General features: G+C 39.9%; 1 protein-coding gene across 1 annotated transcript in view; it reads left to right on the top strand.

Moving 5' to 3' along the window:
- The first annotated feature begins 5,975 nt into the window (after nt 1-5,975).
- Nucleotides 5,976-23,389, top strand: part of RFX4 (regulatory factor X4) — a 76,811-nt gene continuing 59,397 nt past the window's right edge. The window contains exons 1-4 of the mRNA XM_027786629.2: nt 5,976-6,060; nt 6,532-6,618; nt 15,493-15,553; nt 20,986-21,109. Of these exons, the coding sequence (XP_027642430.1) occupies nt 5,976-6,060; nt 6,532-6,618; nt 15,493-15,553; nt 20,986-21,109 (357 nt within the window). The remainder of the gene's footprint in view (nt 6,061-6,531; nt 6,619-15,492; nt 15,554-20,985; nt 21,110-23,389) is intronic.

Raw genomic sequence — 23,389 nt, 5'->3', positions numbered from 1 at the left:
GCTGTGGAGGTTGGAAGTTCTCTGTCCACAGCAATGGTGCAACACAGACAGCATGAACAGAGGGTTTGTTGGGTGGTGACATATCTCAGACCATGTTCAGCAAGATAAGCTCTGCAGAGAATAGCCTCGATGGGTCATGTAGACCTCAGCATTTATTCTGAGACAGACAACAGAAGAAGCTGTCAGGGCAGTGATGTTTTTCCTAAAAAAGAAAAGATACAGGATATCACTCCATCAACTGAAAAAAATTGTGATAGATATGATATCTGGTTAGTATCATGGGCTAGCAAACTGGAAATGGGAGGTTCCATAATATCCAGTCAGTCTCCAGAGCTTTCGAGGTACTGCTTTTACCAGCTAAATCTGCTGTTTGCAACCACTTTCTCTTGGCTAATAGATCAGATGAGCAAGCTAGCTAGGCTGTGTTGCTGGCCAGCTCAGTACTGAGACACTTGGCAAAGAGATGCTGCAGGAAGGGATGAGTAACTCTTCCCTCTGAGAACAGCAACCAAATAACTCAGAGGGGTGCTAAGACTCTGTATGCGTGACAGGAGTTCCTCCTCTGTCACAGGAACTGTAAAATTAAGTCTGTCATCACTTCTGAGTATTCATTTTTTCCAACAGGTCCCATTGTAAATCCACTAAAATTTTGTGGTCCCTTTATAGTTGCATTATATACATTTTATGTACCTTTGCTCAGTTACTTACTGCTTTTTTCTACATCTGCCTTGAGAAACTGGGGGAGAAATAACAAAAGCAGCCATGAGTAAAAATAAGGAGTTGGACTGTTGCAGCTGCACCATCCAAGTTGGTACATGGTTCAGGCAGTGGTTTGGGTCCTGGCAAATCTTTTATTCTTATTCCAGTAGTAAATCTATTTCGGTGACAAGCAAGCTTCCTGGAAGAAATGCTGGTCCACGTGCAGATCACTAACTAAATTGTCATGCTTGTTGGCAAACGGCTTTAAAATTCGGAGTATGGGAACCAATCTAGAGCAGAAGGTGTATGAGAGGGATTTCTGTGCAACTGCTAGGGCTGTGGTGAAATAAACGTATGGTGATTGTGCAAACTGATACTGTGATTACCGAAAGCCTTGACTATCTTTCTAGGATGTGGGGTTTCTCATCTCCTACAATTTCAGAAAAAAATAGCGATTCACAATTTTGCTGGTGATACGACCACATCCATAGCAGAAGATACGGTGTAACTGGGCAAGACCAGTACTGTTAGTACCACTGCAGGGTTATGAGGTGAAGCAAAATGCAGCTCAGATTAGATGACCACAGAGTTTCATTTTGCCTGTAAAATCTTTTAATCGCCCTTCAGGATGCACACACATGCCCACAGGGCTGCAGCCAGCAGCTCTGGGTACACTTATCTCCCAGCTGCTCAGCACAGCCCTTCCAGCTGCCTTTGCCATCCTGTTTGGGTGCCGGGTAGGAGGCAGTGGCTCTCAAAGGCCAGAAGAGACTGTGATTACAGGTTGTGCTAATACTGCAGCAACTCTTAACCCTCCTGGCAGGACAGCAGCTGCAGAAGCTACTGCTGGCCGCAATCAGGCCCACCTCCTCTTTCTCTTTGCAGAGTGGAGTCCAGGTGGCTCTAGCACTGCTCTCCCTAGGGCCATGCACATGTGGGAGCAATGAATGCTTTCTTTTCTGGGCTGCAAATATGCTAAGCCAATAACCATTATACAAAAAGAGTGAGTAATTATCTCATTAAATGTGCTGGCAGTACGCAGGCACCTCTGCTGTATTCTCTCACCTCAACAGAGCCTCTGTAGGGAGACGCCTTTCAAGGGTGTCTTCCAGGAGCAAACCCTTCTGAAGGAGATAGCATGTCAAAATAATTTGTCAAAGATATATTTAAAAAATAATTAATGCCTCTCTTTTCTGATAGTTCATGAAAGCTCCTGCTCCTTAGCAGCTCTCAAGTGCTTGCCTCTACTTTGGGGAGTCCCAGGCCTGCCTCCCTAGCTCAGCGTTTGAAGCACTAAACAAATAAAAATATGCTTGTTGGTGTGAAGAGCCTTGGTGGGGACAAGGGAAAGCCACACAGGCCTCTCTCTTCTGCCAACTTTTGAAAACAAGCTCGGTTTAAACTTCCATTGTGATAAGTATGATGGGCACATTTAGTGGAAGAGGAATACTTTCATACTTGAGGTTCAGTGGATGTGTCAGTCTTAGCAAGATTAGGATCAAAAAGAGGCAAAATGAGGGCCAGAAATAGTTCTATGGTTTTTTTAATCCATCTTTCAGCACTTAATTGGGAACAATTTATACTTTTTGTGTCTCAATAAGCTATTCTGTCAGAAAAATGACACTAGAAAAATTATTGTGATTTAAATAACCATCTCCTTTCCCTCATGTTGGAAGCCTGCAGAAGATAAAATGTATTTGTATTCAGTGGTATACAAAATTATATAACAAAAATTGTAAGGCTGAGGGACATAGTTATGTACTTCGTTGTAATTCACTTTTGATCTTAGTGAAATTAAATAGTTGATGCAGTATTTAAAGGTGCATCTTCAAAACACCATTAAATACACCTTATTTACATTCATTGCTAATAAGATTGTAATAGTTTCCATACTGTGTCACAGTAGAGTTATCAGTACGTGACTACATTACATTTTATGGCTAGATATTAATCTATTTATTTTGCCTGGATGTTCTTTGGCTAGTGCTGATCCTCGCTGAAACCACTGTGCTGGTGCAACTGGGGGTACAGTATGCCGGGGCTCAGGGTGGGAAGGAGTCCTGGAGAGCAGGGAGAGGAAATGCCTTAAGACTGGATACACTGAAAATGCAGCAAGTAAAAATACATCCCATATGAGACAGGATGTATTTTCTTTTGCTCTCACAAGCGCTTCCCACTAGAAATTGGAGTTTTCTACATGTGTTAACGATATATCGTTGTTGTCAGGTATGATGTGCACTTCTGCTTCATCACCACCTGAACTCTCCATTATTCTGTGACTGTCCCTGATGTGAAATCTTGTCTACGAGAAGTTTGTAAGGTCCAAGTGCAGTAAATTAAGCTTGAATCACATAAAACCTTGCATACCATGTGAATCAATGCTTGCCTAGAACAGTGGTGATTGGCGTCAGCCTTAGGAGCCAGTGATGAGCCCTCAGCCCAGAGACACCAGCGGTTAGCCGTGGGTCTCTTCCCCCAGCTCTGCAGCTGGGCTGCTTGGGACAAGCCCCAGTGCAGCCAGGCTGTACACCCGTGTGTCGCGAGGACAAGAGCATTTGACATGTACAGGGCTCTGCCCACTGGGTTTGTTATGCTGGGGCAGGTTTTAATGGTATTAACTATGAAAGAACTTCTGAAAGTCAGACTTAGTTTTGACTTTTGACTTTGTTTGCTCTGACTCTTTCTCTTTGTTTTGTTTTTGTTTTATTTTAGGCAGGTGCTATCGTATCTGGGATCTGCGGGCTCCCGAAGGGGGTATTTTAAATTTCAGCAAAACCATGGTTGTATTTTCTTTTAATACCTAAAGGCATTCTTATTAATGCTGGGAGTTAAAAGCTTTGTAAAAACTGTTTTTCTTTTTACAAACAGTAAAAATATCTACTCATTTAATGAAGGTATTTGAGTACTTATTTATACTTACATTACTCAGTTTATGAGATAATACAGCCTTTAAATAGCTAGTTGGTTTTGTTGCATTTTGTCACCTGCCAAATAATTTGACAAATTTGCCATAAACTCCCTGACATTTTTGTTCAAAAGAGTTAGTTTTCTTCATTCTTTGCTGCCAGACAGGTCATGTATCTTTTCAGGCTTGAAGAATTTCTATCAGCTATTTAAATGCAAGGCCACAAAGACAAAGCCAGACTCAGGCTGCAGCGAGCTGAACTGGGGTGATTCAGGACCAAAGGAGTTGCAGCACATAATTAAACAGTTACTGTGCCCTACTCCAGAGACTTTATATCTTGCAGTGTAAACTGTCTGCTTTACCAATGAAAAAGGGGTATATAGGCAGTTATCACAGATGTTACGTGAACAGGGATGGTGAAAATTGTTACTGAGTGACACTGAAAAAGATTTTTTTCCTACTACTTGGGCAGGGAACGTGACTAAAGATGGCCGCTGCCAGTTCCCTGCTGCCGAGGGAAGAGGATGCGTCCCAGCTTCCCAGCTCTCAGTGCCGGGAGGAAAAGAAAGGGCAGAGCTGGGCATCGGTCTCTCCTTGGCACTAATGGCAGCCGCTTTTACTCCCTGCAGCTGGGCTCAGAGCCAAGGGAATTATATACAGCCATGGCTGTGTGCTAAAAGGAGGAGGAGGAGGAGGTAGGGTAATCTTTCTCAGGGCTTCTCGCACCTCTCTCTAATGTTGCCCTCGGCAGCAAGTTTCTCTTCACCTTATAGTGAGTGATCTGTGAGGATCCAAGCTCCTGTCCCCCAGCTCATGGTACTAAAAAGGGAGAGCTGCTATTAGCTCAGTTTTAGGGCAGTAAAAGAAATCTGGCATGAGGCAGCCATAGCGTTGTGTTGGCCCTTAGACAAGGAGGTGTTACACCCCCACCCGACGCAGCTGAGCAGCGTGAGAAGGGAAAGCCTCGAAGTTAGAGTCGCCGCAGGGTTGTGGGTTAGGAGCTGGGAGCTGATTAGACAGCACAGGCCTTGCTGGCAAGATTTAAGTTGCAGTGTCAGCAACCTTACAGTGATTTTTACACAAGAGCACGTTGAATTTGATGGGAAAAGTAATATCCTGAAAAATCTATTGACAACAAGAGTTATTTTTGCTGATTTTCAGAGAAGTACCTCAAAGGATCAGGCTATAGGGAAGAGGCAGTGCAGTTGTGAGGCTCCCGAGGTACAGGGCAGTTTGGTGGTGAATGAGGAAGATGCACACAGGGACATGGTTGTGCTGATAAAGGCAGCACCACGGAGTATTCCTGCTGTGAATAGGCGGACAAATAGGCAGAAGGAAGGGAATAGCCTGGAGCTGACACAGCCTCTTACACTGCCTGAAACCAAGAGTGCAGTACCTGGAGTCTCGTGGCAGGGCCTGGAAATCACCTCTGAAGGGCTCTCAGCAGACCCTTTCTGTAGTTCTGTGCAGATGCCATTGCCCTTTTGTTTGTGTGACAGTGGAGAGTGTGTGTACAAAAGAGCATGCACAAGTTTGTGCAACTGCCCGGGTTTAAAAAGCATTTTTTTTTCTGCAGGATGTGTTAGGCCATGACTATTCACATCTTCATTTCTTGGCATCTAGTGCTGAAATGGAGTCATACCAACTTCACCTTCTACAAACCAGATGGGCAGCTTTCCTAAGACACTGGGCTTCTGCTTTCCCTTCAAGCCTGCTGCTGTGATGGGCTTTCTTTGGCTGGCAGCTGCTGTCTGCACTGTGCAGGTAGCCTGATGTGTCTGGAGGGGGGTGGCTTATGGAAAGGAATCTGAAGCCATTTCTGTGTCTTTGAAGGTGTTTCTGGCTCTGGCAGTTTCCTGACAGCAAGGTCTGTTTCCCCTTATTTCTTGTGCAGCTCTTTGCTCAATGGGGTTGTTTCCTGTCGTAACTTGTGGGGTTACATTGCAGCCTTCCCACCCTTCTTTTTCTTGCTTTGACCACAGGGAGTTCTGTGAGCATAAGTTCATTTCTGCCCACATGTGTGCCCTTGGAAAATAATCTTGTGAGGGACGTCAGTTCATTGTAGCAATATCCAGGGACTCCAGGCAAACTCGTATTTCATACTTTGTCCAAGGAGACACATAGGAAGGTGCAACTTTTGCCCTGAAGACCTGTAACAGTAAATTCTGCTGAGCCTGGTGCACCCTCTAAAGTCATCAGGGGACATCGGTTATAGCTTCCAGAAAGAACACCACAGTCAAATCAATGTAATGCTGTACCTCATCAGGCTGGTGGGAATAAACTGGAAATAGGAAAGAGGGAGGACAGGAGTAGTTGAGTATGCACCACGGAGTGACAGAGGTTCGAGTATCTCAGTGGCCGCTGACTTGCTATGTTGGACTGGTACCAGTGTGGAAAAGATCTCAGTAGGACAACCAGTGTGAATGGGGCCGTAGGACTGGACTTCAGAAAGCACAGTTTGAGTCCTGCTGTAATAAAAAGCTCATGTGAATGATTGATTTTACACACATTAAAAGTTCTTTCAAAACCAGTGGAAATGCTCAAGTACATAGGTCTTTGCCAGACTAAGACTTAGAAATTAATGCAATTTATGTATTTCAGTTACCCACATGAGATAATTTTTTCTTTTTTAATGTATCATGTGATGGGGAGGGGAGAGAATATCCTGAGGAGCTTTGGTATGTGCATGGAAATGTTTCAGCCTCTGTCATTTAAAAACAAACAAAAAATGAAACTAAAAAGCAACAGCTAAGTTTGAAAGCAAGAAAGGATTTTCTTACTAAATAACATCAGACTGTGTGTGTTTTAGCAGAAATGCTACAGAATACCATCTGTTGAAAACTGGTGCATAATTTAGTTTTATATGTTGGAATTTTATGTTTTATGCAAAAACAAACATAAAAAAGAGCATCTTTGTTCTTTTGCAGAGAGTTGGATTGAACGATGTCTCAATGAAAGTGAAAACAAACGTTATTCCAGTCACACCTCTCTGGGGAATGTTTCTAACGATGAAAGTAAGTAACTTGTCATTCATTTAAAACGGGAGTGAATGTCTGAGTCCTAATTTCCTGTTATATCAGTTGCTACCTCTTGGTGATATTTTTAGTAATCTGTAGTTTGATGAGTCAACTCACTTGACATATCAAATAGGTTGTTTTTGTTTTATTTTCTGGAATATTTGCTATTTTGATTTCTTGAAAAAGAAGTAATACTATCTATTAGTTAAATAGTTAAATACTATCTATTAGTTAAAACAACCAGAAGAATTTGTGTGTCACTGAATAAAGGTTGGATGACCTCTAAAATGTGCAGTTAGTATTAGCTTATGAGTAAAACCATCTGTTTTGCTTTGCACTGGTGAACACCATGTGGTTGAAATACAAGGGAAAATTGTGCTGTTTTTCAATATTACTGCATCAAATCATACATATAAAATCTTTCTTTCAAGAATTAAAAAATCATCAGGTTAAAAAAAAATCACATATTACATCATGATATTGCTTCTTTTTTAGTCATAGAGGCGAAACAATTATAAATCTAGCTGATTTTAAAATAGCTATTTTTTCTTATTTCTAGTTAGTTATTTTAGATCTTGTTTTTTAACAACAGCATGTAATTAAAAAGACCCCAAAATATCTTAACATAACCTAATTATTTCTTCTTAAAATTGTAAGACAATTTTTAGTTTACCATAGTTTTCCTTGTTTCTGCAATTTCTATTCTACTTAATTTGCCTAAAGCAAAATGTTAGCTTTTCTGTCTGGACTTCCTGCATTAGTTCATGGTATAAGCTGTTAATGCAGACTGAATTCTCACATCTTTATAATTTTTTATTATTACTCACACTTTTTATAATATTCAAGCACGTAAGTTTAGAAAATGTATTTTTAATAACTCAGTTGCTGAATGTCCCTTTGTCATGGCTTAACTGGCAAGCAGCTAAACACCACACAGCTGTTCCTTTGCTCCCTGCCCACAGTGGGATGGGGGAAAGAATGGGAAAAAAGAGTAATATTTGTGGGTTGAGATAAGGACAGTTTAATAGTTCAGAAAAGGAAGGGAAAATAATAACAATGATAAAAGAATTAGGATGTACAAAACAAGTGATGTACAATGCAGTTGCTCACCACCTGCTGACTGATGCCCATCTAGTTACCGAGCAGCAGCCCTTGGCCAGCTTTCCCCCTGGTTTACATACTGAGCATGACATCATATGGTATGGAATATCCCTTTGGCCAGTTTGGGTCAGCTGTCCTGGCTGTGTCTCCTCCTATGTTCTTGTGCCCTCCAGCCTACTTGCTGGTGCGGTGGGGTGAGAAGTTGAAAGGTGCTTGACTTAGTGTAAACACTGCTTAACAACAACAAAAAACATCACTGTGTTATAGACATTATTCTCATCTGAAGTCCAAAACATAGAGCTATACCAGCTACTAGGAAGAAAATTAACTCTATCCCAGCTGAAACCAGGACACCCTTTTACATTTTTTTTCATTTTAAGAGAACTACTTTATTTTGATGTCACAGTAAAATTACATGCCTTGCAGCAGTGTTTTAGTGGATAATGGACTGTGTTATATTTGGACTCTACTCTTGTTTGTCCAAGGATCTTTTTTGAGGCAATATGTTTTCTGAAGGAGAAAGGAGGTGTTAGAAACATGGTATTTATTCATGACTCCCAAGCTAAGAACAGTGGATGAGAATCCTTAAAGACAGACAATAAAACTTGGACAGGTTTGGGTTTTTTGTTTCTTTAAAAGTTAGAGAATTAGAAATTAGTTTATCTTTAAAATTGTAGTGAACTGCAGTGAAAACAAAAAAAAATCTGCTTGTTAATTTGCATTTTACAAGAACCTGTAAGACTTACGAAGTTCATTTCACTCTGATGCTACCAAGAAAGTGATGAAAGAATCTGTAATGAATGAGATGGGACTTCAGACTCTTAATACAGCCAGAATTCAGGATTCAACCGCATTGACTTTAGTAAGATTTTCCTTAGACTCACAGTTCAAGACAGTATTGTCAAGGTAATTATATAGCACTGCTAGTTATATATGAAAAAAAAAGTAATGATAATGTCATAATTATAAATCTCCTTCTATGTTCTGTTCTAAATCAGCTACCCTAAACAGGTTGAAGCAAAACTAGTGGTAGTTTGTTATATGTCCTTTCAGTTTAATTTCGAGCATGAGAAAACTTCCACATAGCTAGGGACAGTAAGAAGTGGACCTGTGTGGGTTAGTAAGAGCAGGTATTTCAGACATCAGCATTGAGAACATCGGATGTTTGTTCATTCTGTTTTCTCGTACTGGAATTAAGAGGCAGGCGATGATAATGAAAGGCAGCAAATTTAGAAATGATAAAACAAATATATGAATGAATTTATCCCACAATTTATGTGCTGAAGACATTGTCACAGTATATAATGGAAACACAAATGAGAGTGAGAGTTGATTTGATCTAGCTTCCTGCTTAACAGCCAGTTCTTTCAGATGCTTCCTTTGCACTGACACCAGCATTTCTGCAGTGTGGATAAGAGAATTAATCCACCTGAAAAGTCGTCCTTGTTCTGAGGGGGTAAGGAAAGGGAGGAGGGAGGGTGAAGAGGAAGGTGTAGGAAAGAAAAATAAGCCTCTTGCCCAGCAGCAAGAAGACCAATAGTCTGTGAAATCCAGAATAAACTAGAAGTTTCACCTTAGAAATCACTGTACTGTGTGTTCCTTTCCAGCCCTTGAGTTATTTCTAACGTTTCTCTAACAGTGCCCACACACCAACCAAGAAATTTCCAAACCATTGTGTCACTCTTTGCCCAGCCTGTCATACATTTACAAACAGCAGGAGGCAAAATGTTTTTAGAAAACCTATGTAACCCCATTTGAATTCTTCAGAATGGTGGTCAAATTGCTGTTGTCAATGGAGCTCCAGTTTTCATCTGCAGCCAAAAGAAGGCATCATCCATCTTTCTCTTGACTAGTTTTATTGTCTCTAAATACATTAGGTAGCTGTTGGCTGAACTCGACCAGGGAAAATGTGGTTTTGGTGTTGGTTATTTTGAATTTATTTTGGTCTTGCATCCAGTGAAGACTATGAGAATCTGCATTGTGAACTGATAATGTTCTTAGTATCATGCTTGCTTTTGTGACTGTTTTTTTCCTGGATGTTTTTAGAATTCATAGGTTTTTAGGACAAGAGCGATAGTTTTGCTGGTCTCCTTTTCTACAGTTGAAGTATGTTACAGAACTATACTTCAGGCCACAGGGGTTCTTTGTAATCTTCTGGTCTCACTCAGACACCTCCAGGCCTCTTCTTGAACGTGCATTACATTGTGAAGGGAAGCAATGACTCATAGCTTTGGATTCACGTGGTCTCACTGCTTTTTGGGGTGCTTCTTACATTCTTGGAAGCTTTTATGACCTCTCCCAAAACACAGCTTTTACACTTTAATATAAAAAAAATAGGTAAATTTTATTTCACTGTCCAGTTTTTTTAAACATTTTTCCTTCCACCACTTCCATGCTCTACATGTTAGTCAAACAATGCACAGGAAAAAGCGAATGGTACAACCTCATATCTAATAATTAAAAAAGACACCCCACAACATTTTATGTGTACTGTGCATTGAACCAGATTCTCCAAATTGAAATAGCGGTCTGGAAGAATTGGAGGATTATGAAAGTTTCAACCTCACTTCCATGGGGAGCAAGTCATGATGTTACATGATGAAGTGGAAGGGTTGTTTGTCCAAATTTTCTTGCATATTTAGAAATGTGAATGTGTAGACAGTTCATATGAGATAAAAGATTCAGACTGCTTTTTGAACTTCAAAAACAGTATCCAAAATTAATGTTCAAACTGTCTGAAATGGATTTATTGAATAGTTTATTTTTTTGTTTGAACTAAACCTCTTATTTTTCCATTGGAAAAAAAGAGCTACTTGATTTCATTGAAATTTTCCTTGGGGAAAAATCTTTCTCAGCCATACCTACACAATTACAATTATACTCCTATGTGTCTCAGAGGGTTTTAAAAAAATCCCACTATTTTACAAGCATGGAATACATGCTAATGAGCCTGAATCTTATTTATGGCTACGTGTAAGTGAGAGACAAGGTAGTTTCTTACTAATACTTAATTTTAGCTAAGGGCAAACCACTTCTGAGGACAGTCAGAACCTGGACTGCAGGGGCTGCAGAGGGAGAGGCTGTTCCTCTGAAAGGTGTGGAGTTACCTGAACTAAGGCAAGGATTTTATCCATATAAAGCTACTAATAACATTTTAGCTCCTTAGTGGTTTTGAGACACGTGCAAGCAGCACTGGAAAGTACAGGACTCTTCTATTATCTGCACAGTGGAAAGCAGACCTTTACCTTCACTTTAGTTACAACAAACGGACCAATGTCAACACTTTAGAAAAAGGTGTACTAAGGCAGGGTCCTCACTTCGAGTTGTTCCAGTTACTGTTTTAAGGCAGCATGCTTAAAGAAGTGCTGAGCATAGCTCCTATTGTCTCCATGTCTTGCTCCAGGAAGCAAGAAATCCCTTGAGCCATACCTAAAATCAGACAGCAGAAGTTAGAGGATACTACCAAGAGTTCAGGGAAAGCCCCAAATGTATGCAGAAGGTACAAACAGAATTCTGCTCTGGTGGCTTTGAAACAGGTTTTTGAGAGGAGAAAGATAGAGCAAAGAAACTTTCATGGAGTCTGGGAAGAAAAAGATTGTCTGATATTTCTGGGAGCCAAGAAATACTATTTTTCTAGTACATTGATGATCCTAGTTTTTAATATATTTGAAGGCCTCTTCTGTGCTGAGAGTTTTATTTACAACTGTCTAAGCCATGACCCGCTTTCAGTTTGGGATGGGTACCAGGTTTCCCACTTAACCAGGTACCTTGAAGATAACTTTCCTTAGAATGCCAGTAGTCCTTCTACTGCCAGTGGAGTGAACACATTAGATCTGCTTCTAGCAAATGGGTTTCTTCCTGAGGTGCTGTGCAGCTGCCATATGTGTAAACACCTGCAGCTGTGCATCAGGAGCAGGACTTTTTCTTGTGACTTCAAATCCTTTTGGATTTGTCACAGAATTGTCAGGTTGGTTCTTTGGCAGTGCCTCAAAACAAGACTTCTTTTCAATGTCTTTATTTCCTTTCTTTACAACACAGATTGTAATTGGAAAGTGTTGAATTTTGAAAGATATGGATTCATTTTAATCTACAGTGTTGTTCTGATGGGAACTGATAAAATGACAGGCCAAAAAGTAAGGAGAAACAGCATTTCTTCCCTCTTTCATGCTATACAAAGAGATCTGGAATCAGACCCGAGCCAAGTGTTAGACAAAACGTTCCCTGCTCAAGAGGGAAGCCATCCAGTGCTCTGCTACCAACTAAAATATAAAGAATAGGGGTATGTATTATTTTCTGCTGGTCAATTATCTGATGAGTTTAGTAAGAATAAAGTGCTTGTATATGTAACGCTGAAGGTTTGTATTTCTAGGTCCCCTCTGTTCCTATACCATGTGCAATTCTTTCCATCTATTTAATAAAAAAGTGGAAGTTCTGTGAAAATATATTTTAGCCAACACCTGATGAACATGAGAAACATTTTGGCTGACAGCTGGTCCATTGGCAGAAAATAAAAAAAAAAAGTAGTTTTCTTGTATGGAGACTTGATTTTGGGGGAGACAAGCGCTAACTCTGTGAAAAAAATTAGTTCTGTTGAAAATTCAATTGTTAAATGGGTAACATTTTGATGGAAAATGGTGCTTAAAGATCTTTTTTAATAAGCTCAAAGCCCATCATTATTCTTCTTGGGTTTAAGGGACAGTTAGTGGAGGATGCTGAAGAGTCTTGAAGAAGGATTCCCAGGAAGCAGACATACCTGAGGAGGGAGATGTAAATTGCAGTTTATGATCTTATTGCTAGTGTTATTAAAACAAACCCTTACATGAGAGGAGCTGAGTATGGCTGGCTTATCATGTGTCTGAGGACAGGTTAGATAAGGCACCTGCTCATAGGTGCTCACTCTTAATGCAAGTGAAAAACACCTGAGGGAGTGATGGAAGGGATGCAGAAGCTCTAGTATTGTATAATTTAGATATTGGCTTGATGTCTGATAGAGTGCCACATATCCAGGAGAAAGTTAAGTCTAGTTAGCACAGGTGAAAGCCATCTAATAACAGACCTTTGAATACTAACCTCCTTAAATCAAGAAAGATAACAGTTTTATTCCAGGTAAGGGGGAGTAGGACCTTTTGGTTTCACAGGCAGAGGTTTAGGATTTCTGCCCCTTAGTTAAGATGAGGGGTTATTTAGATCAGTGGCTTTTAGCCTTTCCAGTTTGCATCCCCCTAGCAACTTCCAGTGAGGTAGAAACCAACTGTGTGCTGAACTCAAATCAGTGGATGGTAGGCTTTGACACTGACATAGAAAATAATGACTAAGAAAATGGATGTCTTTCACTTGGGAAGCAATAACCTGCATTTGAACAAGGCAACAGGGGGGCACAGGAGGACTGGGACTCCTCATGCTGCTGATGCCTAAAGGCAACAGCTTTGGTGGCTGTAACTTGCTGTGGTGGCTCCCTCCCCGTGCCAGCAAAGGCCTGAATCCCTCGGGGCGGTGGAGACGCTGCAGTGCCCGTGTTACGGGTCCCTGTTGGCGAGGCCTGCACACCCCACACGGCCGCCAGCCGTGATCGGTATTGCTAGAGCAGAGGAAAGCCAGCGCCACCCCCTGCAGCCGGGGCTTTACACCCAGCCACCCTTTGTTGAGATGAACAGTTCATCTCAATCTCCGTTTCACTTTTACCTCGGGAACGGTTGGGAGGCCACCAGTGACTGGCCACCCACAGGGCCTTGGCAGGCCAGGCCAGCCTGCCCCGGGTGAAGGAAGCTGTAGCGGCCTCTGTGCCCTGAGCCTGGGCAGCTGCCATAATGTCCCTCCCAGCCCTGCTGCCAGTTTTTCCCTTGGCCAGGGCGGCCAGAAGGACAGAGCAGAATGCAGGACTGGGCTGGGCTCTGGTCAGGCCACCTGCCTCTTGCCCCTCTGCGGAGGCTGTGTGGCCTTCCATGCCAGGGCTCTGCCCTCCCAGCCGGTGCCCTTGCACCTCACTGAGCCTTGCTCCCTCGTCCCCTGTCGCCTGGAAAACTGAAACAACCCAGAAGGCTCTTCCCACCACAGAGCAGCGCGTACATGGCCGTCCCCTCCTCCCCAAGCCTCTCCTCAGGGAAAGCTGGAGCCAGATGAGCTTTTTGTAGGGTGTCTGTGGAGTCAGTTAAGGGTAAGAAGGGAAAAACGGTCAATGTTGTGAGAGGAGACAGTCCCGACTATTTTATCCACCCAGTGGTTTAAATCTGTGCTGCACGGCTCTGCCTCCCACTATGGAGACAGCATTTGTCCTGCCACCGGGGAGGCCGGAGGCGGTTGTCGAGTGTCAGCAGCCCACAGCAGCCACGGCCGCTCAGCATTCAAGCCCTGTGTGCCTATGGTTTGTTGCATGCCGACCATTTGTTTAGGAAAAACAAACGAAAAACACAATTTAAAAGTGATTTGAAATGTGTATGTTGGTCCTATGCTCTGAATAAAAGCGGGGCCCTGAAAGGCAGGGAAGGAGTGTGCAGTCCAATAATTAGAGGCCTATTGTCATGCAGATGCAGAAGAGGGGCGAGGGGCTGCCTGCAGGGTCTGTGGGTAACTGTAAATCTGGATTTTCCTGACATTCAGGGGACTGGCCTCGCAGGTTAAAGGATGTTCTGTTAATACAACCTGCCCTATATGTAATGGAAGAAATACTGTGGCGTGAGGGCTGAAGACAGCGTTTTCCAAAGTGGGGTTTTATTTGTGTGTGTCCATTCTTGGGACAGCACAAAAGGCCTCCCAACAGGGTCTGCTGTTCAGAGGAGATAGCCCGGCTCCCTCAAGATTCAACATCCTAAAGGCTCACTTAAATAATTTCTAAAAGTGAATTGTGTGAAGAAATGAAACTTGCAGCATGGTGTACGCATGCAGTGCTTTACCTTGTTGTTTAGGTATCAAAGCCTTCTGCGCTTAATGCTTTCATCAGCAACAAAATTGTTAACATATCAAACTTTTTTACAACAGTCCTTCCCAAACAATACCCTTTCTGGAGAGGCTGATTGAGCTTTACTCCAGTTTTCACCTAGGAATGTTTTATATGCTCTGCAAATCACAATTTAACAGGAATTATTCTATACATGCTTTTAAATTGTTTCAAAAGAACTTATGTGAACTAGGAAGAATCCTGTATTTTAAGAGTTTTATTTTAATTACCTTTTTCTTTATTCATCTTTTATTCAAATGTTTGGAAAGTTAGCAAATCAGAGAGTTACCTTGGAAACAGCTAATGAGGAATACTATCAGAAAAATTATCTGAAAAGAATAAAGTTTTTTAGTTTCAGTTTTTCTTGTAATTTCGGCTTGTCTTTGTAATTTTATAAGCATCTAGTACATATCATATGTTTGGATCACAGCATTGGATGAACCCCATTAGGTTAAATGCTTTGTTTAATATAAAATTTGGGTAAATCAACTGTTCCCCTAAAGCAGGTGAAAGTGATTTTATGTTCTGACATGCTGCTAGAGGTCTGAGAGTTGCCTTTTTTCCCATATAACTTTATCCTTTCCAATTTTATTTTCCTTGTGCACCCCTCTGTTCCTGCGATCAGTAATTTTTGCAAGCTTTATTGCCTTAAGCAGTATCTACCGATGCTAACTTAGTGAACATCATTATTTACATTTCCAAAAATTAGCCAATATTTGGAAAAAGCTTCGGCACTTGAGAACATTTTTTTTTTTTATCAGATAATTCCTTACCAGTTCGTATATGCCTGAGCAATTCCCACTGGAATTACATAGTGTGTTTTTGTTTCTTAACAGATGAGGAAAAAGAAAATAATAGAGCATCAAAGCCACACTCAACTCCAGCTACACTGCAATGGTAAGATACCTTTTAAAAAAAAAAATCAAGAAAATCTGTTAGTGTTTTTTTTTTTTCCTGCTGAAGTGAATAGAGATCTTGGACATCATATACAGTTCTAAAGATACTTTCACTGTAAGTGTTTAATCTGCTCATTAGTATTCCATACAGCATTTCTCAACAAATATCTTACTCTATGGGATTTGTTTGAACATAAGAAACCTCTGATACAGTTTAAGATCTCCTTGGCATACTTCTTTGCCACCTTGCCAGCTGGTGATTTGTGGTTTGTAACCATTGTTATTTTTATTACAAAAAGAAAACGAGTACTGAGAATTTTTTTCAAGACTCACATTTGTTTCAGTGTATGATGAAGCCCACCTTTAATGATAGTTTTACTGAAACACAATCTCTGTAATTCAATGTAGAAGAAAATAAAAGAGAGACAGTTTGAAGTTTGATTCAATTTGTCAAAAAAAAGAGAATTTAAGTGAGGAGAAAAATGGAAGGGTAATTAGGAAGAAAGAGAGGATGGCAAAAGGAATGTTGAGTTACTCTGTTATGAAAAATGTACAAGTGTTGTTCACTGTGATTTACAGCAGTATTTTAGGCTGCATGTTCTGTAATGTTACTTACCCTTCTGACATCCCTTTCTATAGGTTATTTCATAGACTTTTACTGACTTTTTCCTTAATTTAAGTTTTAAATTCTGGTTTAGCTTTCTTAATATTGTAAGTGTATCTGGCAGAACAGAGCTCTGTTACAGAGAAGCCTTGGAGCATGCTTATCTGAAAAGCCATACTCCTTTACTTCACCTGTATGTACTTCTTGGAGTTTTCTGGATGAAAAGCTAAGATTATTGGCAAAAAACGTGGGGTTATTAGCAAAATTTTTTTTCTGCTTCTGTTAGTCTCTTGGGAGCTCTAACTGAACAAACAGCAAAGAATAATTAATTCAGTGAATTTTATTCTTCTGCCTGTGAAATTCTGTGATTCTGTGAAATATGCATAGAGAGATTGGATTATTTTGTCTATATTTGCTTTCTAAAGTTGATCCATTACATTTTTGATTAAAAAACTCCAAGACCTGTGGTTCATTTACAGTAGGTTGCTGCAAGTATTCAGTGTTCTGACTTGAGGAAACTTGCAGACGCTTCCAGTGCAAATAACGAGATGGGCAAATATAAATAAAGGCATTTATTTCTGAACTATTGCTTCTTTGCACCTATTTGTATCACAAAAGTGCTGTTTTTCAGAAGTTCAAGAAAAGTGAATAAGGAAAGGGAATGAGAAAGGGAACGACAACAGACAGAGAGAAAATTATTAAAATAATAGTGAAATGTCATAGAGGTATTTTATTGTTTTTCATTATTCACCCACACAACACAGTTGAAACAGGATAACAAAGAACTACCTAGCTAAAATAAAATAGCAGGCAGGGCTTACCAGTCCCAAATTCAGAACAGTGTTTATTTTGCAGTAGAGTCAGCTAAGAGTCTTTTCCACAGGAGCAAATAATGTAGTAGCCAAGAAGTCAATTAGAAATGCCAATGATACTGTTCCCAACAGAAAACATGTAAATACTGTAAACAATCTTTTGCCAAATACTTTCAAGCTTCCTCAGTCATAAAGGTTAGTAAATCCCTAGACTCCTGGGATATTGAGCCCTGCTGGAATGCAGTGTGCACACTAATGCTCATTCAGCAGTGTTTGCAATAGAATCCCAGAATTTTGATTCTGCAAAGGCTGCTTACATCATCTTCCCTTCCCCCTTGCTAGTGTACTGGCTTACCACCTGTCTGTTGTGCTAAGATTCTTACATGTTTAGGTTGGTCAGGAATTCTCCCTTTTGAGTCTTTTGGAGCATCTGCAATTTCCGCCATTCAATTTTCCACCCAAAATTGCACGAGGGAACAGAAAACAAAGAAGTTTTCAAATTTAATTTCTTCAGCTGGTGTCAAACTGAATTATATGATTGGCTCATTTATTAATAGACCTGTAGGCAAAAAATTCCCAGCTTAGTAGCCATACCATAGAACAGTTTTTTGGTGGTTTCCATATGCTTTTCAGCCTATGTACTGCGGCTTTGAACTGGTATTTCCTGGAGAAACTGCTACTGGATTTGATATACTAAATAAAATTACAAGCTCAAAAGCTATGGTCAAATTGCTAAAGTAGTAAGCTTACTTTCTGTGAAGGTGCTGAGTCTCCACTGTTCGGGAAAGTCAGATACATTAGTGTCAGGTTATTTGTTGTGCAGTAGCACCTAGCAACCCATGGGTTGGTAAACTATTGTGGTTAGCACTGCACAAATGCTGCACTGAGTATTTCCTGTAGGTATTACTTTAAGCAGACAAAACTGTCAAACATATAGACCTCAGACCATGTATTTGCACAGTCAGGAAAGAAAAAAGACTAAATTTACCTGAATATGCCTTGGGTAAGCATATGTCCTACCCTCTTAGGGCAATCTCTGGGCCAAATTCCCCACTGGGAAGCAGTGGGGTAAATTGTTGACCAGATCTCAGGATACAGTACCAAACTTGCCTTATTCTGGCAAATGGAAGCACCACAATTGTCTGCAGCATCTGGTGTCTGCCAAGTTAAAGCTGGTCATGTTTTAACTGTAAGATGCTACTATCATTTACAGCTAATGAAGGCAATAGGGTGTTGGAGAACAAAAACAGAGGAAATGTCAGTAACAAGGAAAAAGAAGAGGAAGAAAGTAGTAAGGGAAGTGAAGCAAAATGTAAGGGAAATATGTAAATTTTGTCACATGGTTCATATTGCCATCAATTAGTTATTCCTTATCTGGCATCTTGCTGAAAAGAGCAAACAACATTGATCCCATGGGGATCTATCCTTAAGGCTTATGCCTCCAAAGGCAAAGTACATTGGACACTATAAGTGAGGAGGAGGAGGAAAAACTAGCTGAAGAAGCATGTGTGGATGACTGTCAGCCTGGCTAAATATCCTTTTCCTGGAAACAGGAATGATGTTTTTGTTTTATTTTGTTGAAGACACAAAATGAAGTGAAAGGCCTGGTAAATGTAGCATTACTGCCAAATACATCACAATTGGGGAAACTACGCAAGCCTGAATTTAACTGTTAAGGCATGAATATACCAATACCTAGTATCCTGTGCTTATCCCACGTTCCTGTGTTCATGATCATCTGTAAAGCTATAGCTTGCTAAATACTTGGCTCTAAAGCATTCATGATTATTTCATTGGTGAACTGCTTGACCAAAACTTCATTTTACCTCATATTTTACCTCATTGGGGTGTGTGTGTGCATGCACGTGTGCATGCGTGTCTACTTCTCCAAACACAGAATTATTCAAAGCATGGACAGCCTTATTCCATGCAGTTTGGTGGCTTACAGTGTAGGTGCTCCAAATCATAACAGTGTTGTGAAGCTAAAATCGACAAAACTATTTTCTGCAGTATTCATAAAAAGAAGTAAAGAAGAGGAAGATAAAGCAATGCTAGGTAATGGATTCTTCCCAGATTAGTAGTTTGTCAGAAATTGTTATAATGCATCATAATTAATCTGTTCTAGAATCATTTATATGGTTAGCAATGGTCAACAACACAGCTGTTTTCTTGCCTTCATATCTAAAACCAAGTCTGTAACAACACTACAGACCTGACTCTTCTATAGAATAATGTCATTTCATCTAGAAGTATATAAGTGTACAAAGAGGGAAACAGTAATAGGGATAGATAAAATTGTCATTCCTGTAGAAGGATTAGGGGTTTTATTGCTATACTGTAGTGGTACAGAAGGTCTCATTGTGAACTACTGGATTTCACATGGCTTTATTAGGACATTTAAAATGTTATATATATATTATTTCTGGTAATGATTTGTTAGGTAGAAGATTGAGTTCATTATCCTTCTACAATACTGTAGAATGAGGCTGAATTCAAAACATGATAAAGTTGTTAAATAAAAGACAGGAAAATAAAAGAAGTGGAGCAAGATGGGTTTTTTGATCATTAAAAAAAAAGTTCAGGTATAATGGAGCATTGTTCAGTGTCACACTAATGACTCTCAGTGAAAGAGAGGAGAAAAAGAGAAAAATTCATCAGATATGAACAGAAATAATTAACTGCTTTTCTTTCTGTCCTGTCTTGGTCACGGAAGCTGACATTCCAATTAGCAGCTATAGTATACAAACGAACTCTCCAGGTTTTGAAAGGAGTTTTTGTTAAAGCACTATGAATTTGAGGGAAGATGCCATGATGATATTTCTGTAGAAACCAAGGAAGAATAGATGTTGCCCATACAAACTGATTCCATTCATCTAGCCGGATATCTTATTAAAATAGTTTGCAGTCACAAATGATCACGATAATTGAAATAGAAGGTAGGTAGGCCCTGAAAAAGGCAATGAAGGAGAGAAACAAAGTTTTTAAAAGGTGTTCTACAGCCATCAGATGACAGGCGGTTATTTACTGTAAAATGGAGTTTGTTTTCTAATATGTTTAAGAGGAAGTTGCACCCATCTTCTTCTCCTAGCCAGTAAGGCAGACAAGTACAAATGTAACTATATATGCATACAAGTGACACCACAGATGGCAAGATTAATTATGGTTTAAAATTAAGTGTGTACGTAAATACGTCTTGAACTTTGTTGGATCAGCAATTATAAAAATGTAATTTCAAAGCAATGTTTCTTGTAATCTATAGATTTATAATGAGCTCAGTTTCAGATTTTAAACATGAACCATATGCCTAGTCATGTATTTGATGCGTAATTTAAAATTTTATGTGCGTTTGCATGTGTAAATGAATAATAGTAGTTTCTAAAAAGCAGAGGAGGATGTTATTTTACTATTTTATTCAGCATTGTATTCAGATCATGGACTCTTTTTTCACTTTGTCCATAAGCAATAGCAAGAAAGCATTATACAGATATGATTTTGTGCACACTCTTGAGTATTTGCAAATAACTTCCTTTAGCTACATCTGCTTCCTCAAGGTAAGAATTTTGCAGCTGGACAGGAGTGAAAAGACTATCATGAAACAGAGGCGACCTGTGCTGTAAAGAATGAGAGAATGCTTCCCCTCAGTGAACGCTTGTTGTTTTGTAATTGGACATATATTAGTTTGCTGAAGGATGCTTTTGGGTTGTAACAGATTACTAGCATATTTTTTTTTAAAAATAGTACTTTGGAGCACAGTCAAAACCCAATATCCCTTTGTGCTAATCTCTACTTGCCTGAGAACTCACAGCTTATGTTTTTGATAGCAAGTATGAACCAGATGAAGTAAGTGTGTGTTATGGAAGTGAATTAGAAGGAGCACTTAGGAACAAATCAGAGAAAATTTATCAGACAACCAGAAGCCAGAATGTTTGATCTTAAAGATGCAGCATTGCATACTGTTTACCATACAGGGCATCCAACATACTTGCAGTTCTCTTTGTTTTATATTTGCTTTTTAAGGCTGGAAGAGAACTATGAAATTGCAGAAGGTGTTTGCATTCCTCGAAGTGCTCTCTACATGCATTACTTGGACTTCTGTGAGAAAAATGACACGCAACCTGTTAATGCCGCCAGCTTTGGGAAGGTGAGTCTAAACAGCAGCATGATGCCTTGAGCTCTCACCTGGTTCAGGTGAATCTGGATTATTGAAAAGAATTAAATTATCATTTACCATTAGAGATGGAAGTATATGAATGGAATATCTTATGTATTCAAGTTATTGGTCAAGAGCTAAGATTTTGAGTATTTTGACTGTTGGAATAATTTCTAATCATGACTAAGCTCCAGAATACACTAAATTTTTTGTTGGCTTCAGTCCCCAGCCTTGCTGACTGTGACATGGTATACAATAATGGCAGCTTGGAAGCTGAATACAAGCCAGTGTAAATACATTTGCATTGTGACCTGCACTGCTTTAACTAATACATTCTTTTAAAAAAATAGAAGGGTAAAATATCAAACATTGAATTCTGGAGCCTGTCTGTGTTGTTCTTGTAAGCATGATATGGAGACCCCTGAATTAATGGCATCAGCTTACACTGGCAAATTCCCATAGTGGAGTTCAATGCCTCCAGATGTGGAAGTCCAGAAAACATCTAACGGCGTTTTTGTGGCACTGTGAGTACAGGCTGCCAAGTTATCTTTGCACTGTGATTCCTTGTGCTTCCACTTTCCACTCCAGCTCTAGTAAGAGCCACTGTAGTTAACTTCAAACTCACAGTGGAGATGCATTATTAGCAGAGATGCAACATGCCTTGTCCAGGTATAAGCAGTAAAACTCTTGTGCTGTACGCTACTAGCAGACATCAGTGCTGGCTAGGATGTTACATAAAGTTTGGATTTTGGATTTGCTGGTCAGGTGATGTTTTCCTCTTAGTGAAAAATACAATTATATGTTTATATTTTTAATACTTTATTTAAGACTGAAATTTTACTATAGAGTGTGTCACAGGCCTTTAAAACTTTTAGGCTGTGAAAAACACCCCGAAGTGTAGTTTGCCACTGTTTTTTCAAATGTTTGCAAGCATGAATCTGAAGCTGATTGTTCTGCAAGCTATTCTATTCTAGTGTTTGCAACATCTGTTCTATAGAAGCACTGGGCATTCAAAGGAAAAATGTTCCTAGGGTAAGTGCCTGTGTAAAGACTAGGTGAAGGAGAGGAATGTATTTAATGAGGTGTCATTTTCTATAGTGCATCTTTATGTAGGCAGTTTAACAAAGCAAGTTAAATGTACCATGTTGTAACATTACTGTATTTGTTGTGTCTTAAAGACCTGCATAGCTCAGTTGATTCTGTGCTAGGTTTCTGTTTAAATACATGGAATAAGTGTGAATGAAATTGTCCGTTGTGTATATTATTACTACCAAGTGGTAAGTATAGTGGCGACATGTAATTTCAGAACAGTAAGAAGAAACAGATTTCATGCAGGCTAACACATTTTGAATGTGGGTAAAATTTACATGATGCTACTTTTGCTGCTGCTAAAAACTTCTGTGAAGTGTAAGGTGTAATTATTCTGAAATTATTTCATCAGAACATAAATTTACCAGGTATTTCAGCAATTTTCAGCAAGCATCAGTCTTGTTATACTGTATATTACTCCATCCTCCTTCTGTCCTGCCCCCCATGCACAGACCTGTTCATTGGTAGGAGTACCTTGACCTAGCAGGATAGGTACAGTGTCTTCCATCCAAAAATCATGGCATTCCAATGTGTTTTTCATGTGCTGTGATCTAAGTGCTTTCCACTTGGTTGCAATAAAGTTCTGAAGAAGCAATGCACAAAATTTGTTTTCCCTTTTTATGGAGAGGAAGCCATACAGAATCATCCTGGTAGTGTCTCAAACTTGTGCTTTGTGTGGCCATTACTTCTGCATCTGGGAGCTGAGGCTTCTGTACAGGTGTGTCCAGGAACCTCAGGTAACACTGGCACAAGTATGAAGTGAAACAGGCTTCTGCATCTGCAGAACCCAGAGCAGACCCCAATGATTCTTTCCAATCTATTATTGCTAAGAAAATGTACTGCACAGTCATGAAGATCTGCAAGGCAGACCCATTTCATTAAATCAATAGTTTGCAGTCAGCTTCATCTTGGGAGCAGGTACACGGATGAAGTTTAACCAACAAAGTTGTTAGCATATGACTTAAATACTGTATTAGCAATATGTGTTGCATAAATGCCTTGGAAGCAGAGCAGTGAAATAGGTGCTGTTTGAGGGATTCCGCACTTAGCTGCTGAAACAGAGACCCCAGACAAGTTTGCCTTCACTGGGAATGGTCAAGAGCCCTGCAGCTGTCATGTCCTCCAGAGAAAGGAGTTAGTTGTTCTGTGAAATGTAGACAGTTCGCCTTTCAATAGACCACA

The sequence above is a fragment of the Falco peregrinus genome, chromosome 6, assembly GCF_023634155.1.
Source record: "Falco peregrinus isolate bFalPer1 chromosome 6, bFalPer1.pri, whole genome shotgun sequence".
Lineage (NCBI taxonomy): Eukaryota > Metazoa > Chordata > Aves > Falconiformes > Falconidae > Falco > Falco peregrinus.
Note: the sequence above shows the minus strand (reverse complement) of the source record. Positions and strands in the feature narration are given on the sequence as shown.